This window comes from Castor canadensis, chromosome 10 (assembly GCF_047511655.1).
Source record: "Castor canadensis chromosome 10, mCasCan1.hap1v2, whole genome shotgun sequence".
In the NCBI taxonomy this organism is placed as follows: domain Eukaryota; kingdom Metazoa; phylum Chordata; class Mammalia; order Rodentia; family Castoridae; genus Castor; species Castor canadensis.
The window spans coordinates 59755303-59768245 of NC_133395.1; the positions used below are offsets into that span (position 1 = coordinate 59755303).

Below are 12943 nucleotides of genomic sequence, written 5' to 3' on the forward strand. Positions count from 1 at the left end.
GTTGCATAGGCCATCACACTTCTGCATTGTCACTTAAAAGACTTAAAAGACTTCATTATTTTCATACTTGACCCAATCCTCATTTCCCCAACCCAAGTCACCCTGTAGACCCCTATATAGGTGATCAAGCCTTGAGTGTAGAGCAAAATTAAGTCCGTAGGCAGTTGTAGAGGAAGCTTCGAAAAAGCAATGGGACTTTATTATTTTTCAGCTGGTCAGCCCTTTGGTGACAGAGGTTCCCTGTCCCCCATGGCGTTGGCCTGAGCGTCCGCTTGGGGTAGCAAATGACGGAACGTAAATTTATCCGCTTGCAGCAAACCTGTGGTTCCTATATCCCACAGGGGCAACGAGAAGCAGCACAAGGACACTTTGATGGTACCTCAGACTTAAGCCGTGACCTACTGGCTTGCTGGATCACTGGTTTCTAAACTCTCCCTGGCGCCACCCAATTTAGGGCTCAATCAGCCATAGCCAGACTCTCCCCCTTACATGACAAATGTATTCTGTGCACCATAAAAACGACCCTTTTCCCAGCTCCCTCCTTTGTATTTATTAGCCTGGAGTCTGGTCCCAGGACTATACAATGAAGGTTGGTCACCATGGAGTAGAGGGCGACTAGTTCAAGTCCATCTCCACCTCTGACTGCAGGGGTGACCTTAGATAAGCTTAACTTTCTTTGTAGAACGAGTACAGCAATATTTCCACTTTGAGGTTCTTGGATTTAATGATATAATTTATGTAGACTACCTAGCCCAGCGCCTGGTTCATTGTAAGTTGCCTAAATACCAGGAGGCGTCTGTGGAGCTAGCCCCACAGTAAAAAACTGCCTTTTTTTGTTGCTGTTGGGGGTGGAAAGTCTGGGTCAAACAGCCAGAAAAACCCTCCTCGACGTGGGATCTCACTGTATTTCGAATCCCATCCCTTGCCTCGCCGCCGATTTCTCAATCCCTATTAAAAACCCTGGTGCCCTGGGCAGAAATATGGGGACCCAAGGGTTCGGCACGTATCTGCAAGCCCCCCGAGCGGGGTGGATTGCGGGGCTGGGCGCGGGGGAAGGCCGGGGCTGGACAGTCGGCGTGGGGGAAGGAGGAGGAGAGCGCAGGCGGCGGAGGAGGGGAGAGCGGCGAGAGGAGGGCGCGCGCGGGAGGAGACACATGCGCGCTGCCGCCGCCGCAGTCCTCCGCTCCCCGGACAGGAAAGCTGTAAGCCCGAGCCGCCGCCGCCTCCCCGGCCGTCCTCCACTCCGCGCGCCGACCCGCAGCCTCCCCCCGCTCTTTCGCGTCTTTCCAGGGAGCACTGCAGGGACTCGGCCCGGACTGCCGTCTTCCTGCCGGGGAAGCCTGTGACCCCCCCCCCGCAGGAGCGGCGGGGCGGGGTGGGAGGGGGGGCGCCCGGGAGAAGATGGCGACGCCGGGAAGCGAACCCCAACCTTTCGTCCCTCCGCTCTCCGTAGCTGCTCTGCACCCACATCACCATCCCCACCACCACCACCACCACCACCACCACCACCACCATCACCACCACCACCACCAGCACCACGGAGGAACCGGAGCCAGCGGCGGGGCCGGTGGCGGTGGTGGCGCCGGCAGCGGGGGCTTCAACCTGCCCTTGAACCGGGGTCTGGAGCGCGCGCTGGAGGAGGCGGCCAACTCTGGGGGCTTGAACCTCAGCGCCAGGAAATTGAAGGAATTTCCTAGGACCGCGGCCCCTGGGCACGACCTCTCGGACACGGTGCAGGCAGGTGAGAGAGGGCGGAGGGGCAGCAGGCGGTGGGTGTTGGGGGCTGTGTGTGTCCAGCTGTCGTGCTTTCCCCGACGCGATGGCCAGTCTGAGACCGGCCACGCTGGGGGGTTCTTCGGGCTCGTGCTCTCCCGAGTAGGCGCGTGGGAAGCGGGTTCTGCAGAAGGCACGGTGGCCCGTAGAGCTGTGCCAGGAGGAATGCGCCGGGCCACTGCGCCCGCGAGCGTGCGGGTCCCACCTTCTCCGCCCTGCGCGCTGGGGAAGTGGCGGCCGGCTGGGACCTGTGGGCGGGCGTGCACTGCGGGCGCAGTGGAAGTGGGAGGTTGCGTGCGGCCGTGCCGGCTTCCTGGGTCGCGCGCGCAGGGCCGGGAACGCGAGCGCGGACTACCGCGTCTGCGCCCCCAACCAAGTCGGATCATTGCATCGAAGCGTCGCATCCTGGTGGGGAAACCCAGACAAAGGTGGCACGCCCTCCTCCGACCCCAGGGCATCAGTGCAGAGCCCCTCGGGCCCCTCGGCGACAGCACAGAACAGTCCGGCAATTTGGTGCTGTCCGCGAGGAGGTGCAGAACCTTCGTCTTCCTGCGCCTGTGCGAGCAAAGAGCCGCTGCGATTGTCGCGAATCCGAGTCTGCGGTCGCTTCGGAAGCGATCGGCTCCCTCCTCCCTTGCCTTTCGCCCACCGCCCACAATGTTTGGTTCCTAACACCTGGACTACCTGGTTCTCTGAACCCGACCTTTGCTGGGGCCCTGGAAGGGAAGCATGGCACAGTAAATGAAAAGTAATTAAAGTGAGCCGGTTTTCCTGTGTGAGCTCGGCAAGTTGTAACTCGCGCCAATAAGCAGCCAGCTTTTTCAAGTTATGTCATGTGTTGACATATTTCAGAGACGTCTGCTTTCTCTTTGGTAGTTGGAGTTGTGGGAGCCGGATCCATAAACAGGAAGGAGGGTGGTGGAATGGGACTGGGGCCTAGGGATCAGCACCGAACTAACCATCTGCTTCCGCTCCTTGGGGGATGACTGGGGGGGACCGTTTGTATCCTGGCAGGCGCCCAGCCTTTCCTAGGAGAGTGGGTACCCCATTTTGGAGCCACTGCCCAGACTTCTGTCTGGCCACCGCCTCCCTGGACCGAGTGTTAGGTCTCCCAGCTTCCTCTTACAGAGGATGAAGGGGGCGGGACAAGGGAGCAGGCAGTGGCTTTAGGAGGCTAGGTTTTCAAGTGCTCACCCCCTTAATTCAATAAACATTTATCTGGAGACCTAATGAATATTTTGATAGAGTTCTGGGTTCTCTGGAGGCAAAAAGCTGTTTCCCAGGTCATTAAACTTTGATATTTGGAGTTAGAGATTGTCAGTAATGGTTAAGAAAAAGGGAATTTCCAGAGTTGAGGTCTGAACAGCTGGGGAGACTCTTGTGTTATGACCTCTTAGTTACATCTTCTCAAGTAGAAGTTATTTCAAGAATTGCCTGAATCATTACTTTAAAAAATATGTTATTAAACTGTACTTCCCTTCTGCCATATAGTTTACCATGAATTGTGGAATGGCTGTGTAGGACTGCAGAAAATAAAGACAGTCTGACCAGTAATATTTGTTTGTACAGTTCATAGGGGGAGAGGAGGGGAGCTCAGAGTTGCTCCTCTAGGTAGGTGAACTTAATGTGTCTGCTTTGTTGGCGTTTCATTGAGACCAGTGATTTATAAAAGTAGGAACCTCATCCTTCAGTTGTGACCTTGCCATGTGAGGTGCATGTTTAGAAAGGTTTGCTTCTCTTGGCTTGTTCATGGCCAGTGGAGGCTATAGGTTTTCAGATTTTTAATTATGAGTCTTCCTTGCACATGTTTAATGCTCAGAAAATTCTAACTAGTTAAAATTCAGAGGCTCCATGCGAATTCCTCATGAAAAATACAATATTTTTGTATATTGTACAAAAAGTACAAAGGGCAGCAAAGAGATGTTACCTAACTTTGTAGGACTTAAGACAACCCAATAAAGAGATAAGAGTGTTCAGTGCGGCCATGAAATTTGAATTCCCAACCATGTTAAAGAGTTGATTCTGAAAAACATCTTTGATTCAGATTGCTGGGGGCATGGTTCATGTGATAGAATTCTTGCCTAGCAAGCACAGGCCCCTGAGTTCAAACTCCAGTACAGCCCCTCCTCCCCTAAAAAAATCTAAAACATTTAAATGCTGGAGGTGTGACTCAAGTGGTAGAGCTTGTGCAAGGCCCTGAGTTCAAACCCCAGTACCACCAAAAACAAAACAAAAACATCTTTAACTCAGGTCAAAAGCTGTATAAACCCCATGCAATTCTCTTTGTTCTAAAGAACTATTTAGTTGAGCACTGATCCTTATTTGGAAGAGCCAAAAAGCAAAAATAAAGTAAGGGTTAAAAATGACTTCCAGTGTGCACTGTTGACATTTCCTACATATAAAGAGTTTAGAAGAGTTGAAAGTTTGAGTAATAATATATTTGGTAAAGATAGTGTTTTTTCCTGGGCTCATACTTCATTTACAGAATATCTTCTAAAGTCAGAATGTCCTATGAAGATCCTTAAAGTCCTTTTCATAAATTCTGCTAGTCAGAGAGTGACAAGCTTTTTCTCCCTGTTAAGTTGTATGATACAGGCCATTTGGTTTTTGCCTTGTAAAAAGTAACTCTTCTGGCAGCCACCTGTGCAGATCTGTACTCTTAGGCAATGTAGCATATCTGAACAGAGTTGAAAACCAAGATGTAAATACAGAAATGTAGAGACCCTGAGCTGCTAGTGAAAGTCCAAGTTCTGTCACTCAGATGCATACACTTTAGTCATAGGAACAAATCTCTCAGGGTCTCACTTAAAGTCTATTAATTGACTTGCATTTTAGTCAAAATGTGTTTTGTTGTGAGATTCTAGTCTTTTAGCAGGTCAGAAGGGGGAAGGTGTAGTGGCACAGGTGGCATGAACCGAAAGGTCACTTAGGTCCCTTACTATATGTGCTGTCGTCTCACTCAGTCCTCACTTGGGAGCATAGTCATATCCTCACTTACAGGTGGGGAGACTAGGATGGAGTGAAATCAGGTAACACTCTGAGCTCTTGTTCTGGAGCATGTTGTGTTCAGCAGAGGGAATGGGTGGAGAGCTGCAGAATCTAGGAGACTTTCTGAAGGTTCATTCAACCATCATTCATTCTTCAGGTACCTTCTGAGTGTTACTCCATGCACTTCAGGGTACAGCAGCGAACCAAGGAGAACTCCTGTATCCCCTCCTATGAAATTTTCACTCTAGTTGGATGGAGGGATGGGGAGATAAATTAAGAAATTGATTTTGCATGGTGAGTAGGAGTTTTAGGATGGATGTAATATCTTTGTTTAATAAACACACAGACTGATTCCTGTGGACTTGAGCTAGCTTGTAACAAGTTAGTAATAAACATTAAACTGAAGCAAAGAAAGAGGTATACAAATAAGCATATCAGTAAAGCAACCTTGTTTTTCTAGTGTTGATTTATTAAGCAGTGTCACTTCAGATGGAGAAGTTCAAAAAGGTGTACGACTGAAATAAAGTGGATTCAAATGAGGAGTAGGAAAAGAAATCTGAGGCTGACTGCATGAGGTTCTAGAAAATAAAAAGAATGCAAGTTCTTACACTTGACCTTGGGAACACTCATGGAAAAGTTGATATTTGTTAAGGAGCGGATGGAGTGTATCATTGTCAGTATCTTTTTGAGTTGGCTGTAAGCTGGAAAGACTGAGAAATGAATAGCTTATCTAGGCAGGAGTACAGAAATGTGATATAAAAAATAACCATTGAATATGTGTGTGTGTGTGTGTGTGTGTGTGTGTGTGTGTGTTTTCTTTTTTTAGTAATGGGAATCCAGGGCCTGGTGCATGCTAGGCAAGTGCTTTGTCACTGAGCCACACCCCTAGTCCTGAATGTACATTTTTTATGCATGAGTGTGGAGTTCTGTAGATGGTAAGTGTAAGATGGGAATACATAAGAAGCTAAGTAACAGCTCCAGGAAGCTGAGGCAGGTGAAAGTGAGTCTCCAAGTGGCATTGGTAGGTGTTATGTGCAGAACTCAGAGGAAAAAGTCATTTTTGTGAAGCTGGGTAGGACTTGGAAGGGGGTTTGCAGGTTGGATAGGATTTGGTAAGGAGATGTCTGGAAAGACGGTTGTATGTTGTGGAGTGAGAAACTGTCACTGAGAATCTTATGAATAAAAGGAAAGAGGGCATTTGAACCTGTCCTCTGGTCATGTCCCCTACCTTCTTCCTGTTGTACAATGGGTGACAGAGCGTAGGGCTTTTGTTGGAGGACTCTGGAGATGACTGGGCCTGGGACTTGTTGGCTGTGGCACTAATGCCATAGTCTGTCTGAAGTAGCTCTCAAATGCCTGTGAAGATTCAAAGACTGAAGGCTGACTTCTCGCACCACACTCCCAGCCACTGGCCACGGAGTCCTTGGATATTAGGACTCTTTAGTTACCGGAATTTGCACAGCTCTTTTTAAAAAAAATTTTTTTTTTGGTTGCATTGGGGTTTGAACTCAGGACCTCCCACTTGGTAGGCAGATGCTCTTACTGCTTGAGCCATTCCACCAGCCCTTTTTGGGGGATGGGTTTTTCCAGATAGGGTCTCTTGAACTATTTTGCTTAGGGCTGGCTTTGAACTGTGATCCTCCTGATCTCTGCCTCCGAGTAGCTAGGATTACAGACCTGAGCCACTGGCACCCAGCTTGCACAGGTCTTGATAAACAAATCTGTCTACTTTTAGCCCTGCATGGTAGAACATGGCTGTACTTCCAGCTACTCTGGAGGCAGGAGGATCTCAATGTCAGGTCAGTCTGGGGAAAAAGCTAGGGAGATCCTGTCTCCGAAACAAAATTAAACAAAAGGGATGGGGGTGTGGATCAAGTAGTAGAGTGCTTGACTAGCATGCTGGAGGCCCTGAGTTCAATTCCCAGTACTGTGTGTGTGGGGGGGGGGGTGGGATTTACCTTTGATAACATGTTCTGTTCTGTAATTTTGGCTGTAAAGATTTTTCGCTATGAACTTTTGAAATCACATGTGTTTTCTTAAAAACCCATTTTCTTTTAGAAGTATATTCAGTTTGGAATTATTTTTCTGCTACTGAATTAAATTTGTCAGTTACTGATGTAATTGTCACTTCTTATGGTAGTCACTATCATAAATGCCTTCATGAGTACTCTAAATTCTTACCCATTCATGAACTATTAACTATCTCCTTTTCCCTTTCTGTTAATATTTTGTCTACTGATTAATTTCTTCCTTGTTAAGTTATAGAGGACGTCTGACATTAAAAGTTTTTAGAACTTGCTGGGCTTCTGTGGCTCACGCCTATAATCTTAACTACTCAGGAGGATCATGGTTCGAAGCCAGCCCAGGCAAATAGTTCTTGAGACCCTATCTCAAAAAAACTCAACACAATGGTTCTTTTTTCCATACAACCATTGTGACTCAGTGCATTGGTGGTTCTGAATCTTGTCCAGATATGCTCTCAGGTGTGTCTTGTATGGCAGAAATCATCACCAACATGTGTGCTGCTCTCATTGCTTGCAGTATAGGCTGCTTTATTGAAAAGGCAAGAGCACACAAATTACACTTCTAGAACAGTAGCTTACATTTGTAGGCCAGGAAGCCTTTGGGAATTTGTGGTTTTATAGAAGGAAAGCCCAATGTTTGGCCTTCATCATTGAACTGATTCTACCAGACAGTTTGTCAGTCACTGTAACACTCTTAATTGATTTTTTGGTGGGTGTGTATTCAGCCAAAATTAGACATACTCTACCATTTAGCAGTTTTTATTTTAATGATTGAGTTTTTTTTTTTTTTTTTTCCCCTGAGTTGCTGAAGCAAACTGAAGTTTTCCATTTAGAGGGTAGAGAAGTCTACTTCCTTTGCCTTGTCTGTCCTTCTGGAGTGTGCACAGGCTGTTTCTGTCCTGTTAACTCACATTCATTATTGCTTGTTTAAGTAGAAGTTGTTCCCGCTTTGTGTGTACTTTGCCTCCCCCTCCTGTTTTCCATATATATAAAGTCTTTCTAGAAAAATGTTTCAGCTGGGCAGCGTTTCCTGACTGTTAGTATCTCCATGATCATCTCCCAGGTGTGGTGTTGCCTATTCTCTTCCAAAGACTTGGTAAATCAATGAAAAGGCAGAAATGCTATTCTCTTTGCTTAAGGTGCTTATGGGCTCATCAAGCCACAACCCTGGAGCTTTTGTTTAAGCCTCATAAAAACCTGCTTGTGAGGGAACTTTGCAGATTTTGTTGAGCTTTTTGAAAAATTGAACTTCAGCCTGAGAGAGGTATCAGATAAACCTGATCTGGTCTTAGGTGTGATAATGCCACCAACTTGCAAACTCTTTCAGCGATTTGTTAGTTGTTAGGATTAGGTGATTTGCAGTTGATTGTGATGACTGTTTCAAGTTATAAAATTATAATCTGTCAGAAAAGCTTTTAGGAGGTAAAACACAAAACCCAGCTATATGTACATAGCTCATAGGAAGCCTAGCTTTTGTTATTACTATGATTTTATTGCAGGAAAGTTTTTTTTTTTTGGGTCAGAATTTTGCTATGATCTTTTTTTATGTGTGTGATAGGAATTGTTTAATAAAACAAAAATTACAACAATAGAATAACCTGTGCAAGAAAGAAAAGGAAAAAAAAGAGTCAATTTCAAATGAGACTTAGTTTAGAAAAATAAGGTTTATCAAAATAGACTCGAGCATGAAGTATACCCTGTGTTATTCTTCATCTTAACTGAAGAAGTCCAGTATTATTGCTTCCACATATTGTAGGAAGAAATAGTACATTTGAAAGTCATCTGTTCCCATAGAGTAATTCAAAAATAAAATGAGATTGTTTACATGAGCAAAAAGTTGATGAGCTGTGAGAATTTGGCCTCTCTTGCTTATTCCAGCAATGCAAGAGAAGGGAAATGCCTTTTTAGTCAGATCTCTGCACATGTTCATAGTTTTTCCTGACTGTGTCCTCTTTCACTGGCCAAAAAATTGGGAGCAGGGGTGTGGACAAATCAGAGAATAAATAGTGTGTTTGTTTTCCATAGCAGAAGTACTTTTCTATTCATATTAAGACATTATTGCTCCTGTGTCAGTGTGATTTTGATTCTGAGACAGCTCAACTTGTCCTACCTGAAACTCTTACAGAACAACTTCAATTTCCTCCTCCTCCTCTCTTCTCCTTCTTCTGCTTCTCATTCTTCTGCTTCTCCTTCTTCTTCCTCCTCCCTCTTCCTCTTCCCCCTTTTATTATTATTATTATTATTATTAATTTGGTGGTACTGGGGATGGAACCCAGGGCCTGGCTCATGTTAGGTAAGCACTTTGTCCCTTGAGCCATGTCCCTAGTCCCTTTGTTACAGAACATTTTTATAGTGATTGAGTGGGCTCTTCCTTGATGTTTGTTTTTCTTCTTTCTGCTCTTTCCTTCAGTCCCCTGCTGGGGACAGCAAGACCTAAGAAGGGCATGAGATGAAACAGCTCAGCAGTTACGAATTTCCTCTTCATTGTTCTCACCCAATGGGCAGAAAGAGGCTCCCACCTTAGTTTTTCTAACCCTCTTGTTTCTCATGTGGCCTTGCTTTTGACAGTTGACCCCTGCAGTGTAGTACATGTGTTTTTGTAACACACTGTGTTCCAATATTCTTTCCTATTTTTGAGGTTTGTGCTGTGTACACAGCGTGAATGTGCCACACAGCATCAATATGCCTGACCAGGACCGGTTTAGCTTAGCTCTGGTTTAACTCACTTTATCTCTGCCGGCAGCAGTGACAGTTCAAAGATAGCACTATGAACAGACTGCCAGACTTGCCCTGTTGTAGATTTTCTGTAGTTTGTGTTTTCAAGTCATCCACCTTATGTCCCTGTTTCTCACTGCCCTGTGAGGGGTCTGCATATCCCACTCTCATTTCATCCCTAACCTGCTCAAAATAAGCTGCCCCTCGCCCGCCAATTTCTTACATGTCTCAGCAGTGAATCATATGTAGCCTTAAGGCATCTTTGTATTAGTTCCTTGTGCATTTTGTGTTTTATTGCCTTCTTTTGTTAGAGTAGTCTTTCCTTATCTGTGGTTTCACTTCCATGTTTGTGTACCAGCAATTTCAGTTACCTATGTTCAGCCATAGTCCAAAAATATTAAGTGGGAAATTACAGAAATGAACAGTTCCTAAGTGTCACATTGGGTGCTGTTCTGAGTAGCAGGATGAAGTCTATCTCTGTCTTGCTACATCTCAGCCAGACATGAATCTTGCCTTTGTCAAGCATATCCACACATTATATGCTACTCCCCCATTAGTCACTTAAGGAGCCTTCCTGGTTATCGCATTGAGTGATGCAGTACGGGAGTGTGTGCTCAAGCAACCCACTGGACAGCGTAAGGCAACTCCACAGTACCTCTACCACTCATCTCATGTTGCCTTATATGCAGGTATATCATCTCATATCATCACCAGAAGGGTGAGTACAGTACGGTAAGAGACTTGAGAGTGAGGGAGAGAGTAAAGAGAGAGACCACATTCACATAACTTCTATTACTGTACATTGTTACAGTTGTTTTATTAATTTCTAACTGCAACTAATCTATAAATTAAACTTTATTGTAGGTGTGTATGTGTAGGAAGAAACATAGCATAAATAGGTTTCAGTTCTAGCCGTGTTTTCAGGCATCTGCCCCGGGGTTTTGAACATATACCCCTCAGAAAAGGGCGAGCCACTGTATTTTTCCCCTGGTTAACTGTCCTGTGAGATAGGTGGGACAGAGACTTTTCCTGAGTTTTGTATATGCCTTCCATGTCTAGCAGAAAAAGAACTAGCTTTGTCCCTTTCTTTTGCTCTCTGCACTTTCCATCCATTATCTCAGATCTGCCATGAAGCAGATCTGTCACAAAGCACACTAAGTTATCTGCTGTTATTGTCCTGGTGCTGACTGTTATTTTTTCACATGGAATCTTTGTACTTCTCAGTGTTGTTTACTGTATTAGTCTACTAAGGCAGTCATAACAAAATGCCACAGCCTGGGTGGTTTAAATAACAGAAATGTATTTTCTCACAGTTCTGGAGCCTAGAAGTCAAAGATCAAGATGTTGGCAGTGTGACTTCTCTCTTGGGCTTGCCCGTGGCCATCTTCTTCCTGTGTCTTAAGAAGCCCTTTGTCTGTGTACACACATCCCTGGTATCTCTTTCTAAGTCTAAATTTCCTCTTCTTACAAGGATACCAGTCAGATTAGATTAGGGTTCAACCATATGATTTAATGTAACCTCTTTAAAGCTTGACTTCCAAATACAGTCACTTCCTGAGGTATGTGGGATTAGGTTTCCTTGTGAGTTTTGTGTGCATACTAGTCAGCCCATAGCATCTACTTTTTTGCTTCTCCTCCTGTTTGGGTAAACTGACCTTGGACTTATAAGAGGCTGACCTTGAGCTACCCTTCCAGGAGTCTAGGGACAAAGCCTGTCTTGTTCATCTGCCATGGTGTGCTTGTGGTTTGGAAGGTTCCTATATTGCAAGTGTGGTCCCCATTTGGTGATATTAAGAGCTGCAGAACCCTTAAGAGGTTTAGGACCTTATTGGAGGCATCACCTGCAGAAGACATTAAGATAGTTCTTGTGGGACCTCGGTTAGTTCTCAAGAGTTTTGGGTTGTAGTAAAGAGGCTACACCACCTGCTTTGCCTCTTCTGCAAGTGGCTGTTTCTCTTCCTGCTTCTCCATCATGTTGTGACCTAGCCAAGGGGACCTTTACCAGAGACTTAACCAATGGGGCTGCACAGTCTTGGACTTTCAGCCTCCAGAATTGTGAGCTTAACAAACTTCTTTTCTATATCAAATACTCTGGTATTTTGTTACAGCATCAAAAAATGGTACTATATGCTCTCTCTCCCCTAGGATCTATCATGGCACTTTAGCTTTTGCCTGGGCTCTCAATAAGTGTAACTTGAATGTGCTGTAAAATGGGGAAAAGGTGACATTTACATTAAAAATGGATGATTCTAGCTTGTTTGGGTCCCTCTGTCATTTCTCATAGATGTAGAATTTCTGGATGACAGAGCTCTAGAGCTGTTGCTTCCTCAGTCAATGTGAGGTCTCTTCTCAACATTTGCAAGTGTCTGGTGAGCAGTCACTTGCAGAAGTCAGGTCACATCCAGCAGTCACATCCAGAAGTCAGGTCAGTTTCAAGGAGCTCTGGAGGAAATGGGCAGAGATTTTATTGTATTAAATAAGGAAATTAGCAAGTGAAGAAAAACTAGTCAACATTTTTTTTGTGCATCTATCATATGTAAAGAGCTATGGATGATTAAAAAATAGAGATGTAGTCTTCTGCTGGTGGCTCATACCTGTGATCCTAGCTACCTCAGGAGGCAGAGATCAGGATGATTGTGGTTTGAGGCCAGCCTGGGAAAGTAGTTTGTGAGACCCTATCTTGAAAATAACCTAGACAAAAAAGGGCTGGTGTAATGGCTCAAGTAGCAGAGTCTTACCTAGCAAGTGTGAAGGCCTGAGTTCAAGCCCCAGCACCACCAAAAAAAAAAAAAGTGGTTTTACCTACTTTGTATAATTAGGTGAGGATTTAAGAAATAATAAATTTGAAAGTACTTTGCACATGTAAATATTCTCATTTACAAATACACTTAGCCAAAGGGTTTTTTTTCCCTTCTTTTTCCATCATTTTTAACTTACTGCTTAAAAATTGGGTCCTGAGTCTCAAAGACCTGGGTCCAAATCCTGTCTTTGCACCTTATAAGTGTGTTACTTGTGTCAGATAAACTCTGAGCATCAGTTTCCTCACCTGCAAAATGGTATAGTAAGAGTGTATACCTACTAGAGTTATGAGGACAATGATTATATATAACAACAGATAAAAATTATATCAAGAAGTTTCTTCATGCCAGTTATTTCAAGTGCTTTATATGTAAATATATGTACTAAATATATGTAATATATTTATTATCTTCTTTAATGCTTACTAAGTGTTGTATTTTAACCATAATAGGGGCCTAATAGCTCTTGGCTATGCCTTTTTGCTGGGGCCTAAAGAGGAAGTTTAGAAACCTAGAAACCATCCATTCCTATCTCTCCCTCACTTAACTGCTGAGGACCCTCAGGCCAAGGTCACATTGCAGGGTGGTGGTATGGCAGAGGCAAGGTAGAGTCTCATGGCTTCATATTGAAAGCTGTTTCCCTGG

At 44.8% G+C, this 12943-nt stretch overlaps 1 protein-coding gene across 3 annotated transcripts in view; it reads left to right on the top strand.

The window, feature by feature from the left end:
- Nucleotides 1–1151: 1151 nt before the first annotated feature.
- The window catches only part of Lrch1 (leucine rich repeats and calponin homology domain containing 1), a 177677-nt gene continuing 165885 nt past the window's right edge, over nt 1152–12943 (top strand). Inside the window, exon 1 of one of the 3 annotated variants that reach the window (XM_074043380.1) lies at nt 1152–1741. In XM_074043380.1, coding sequence (XP_073899481.1) covers nt 1402–1741 — 340 coding nt within the window. In that variant the 5' untranslated portion in view covers nt 1152–1401. The remainder of the gene's footprint in view (nt 1742–12943) is intronic. The other 2 variants (XM_074043381.1, XM_074043382.1) reach the window with 2 other exon arrangements.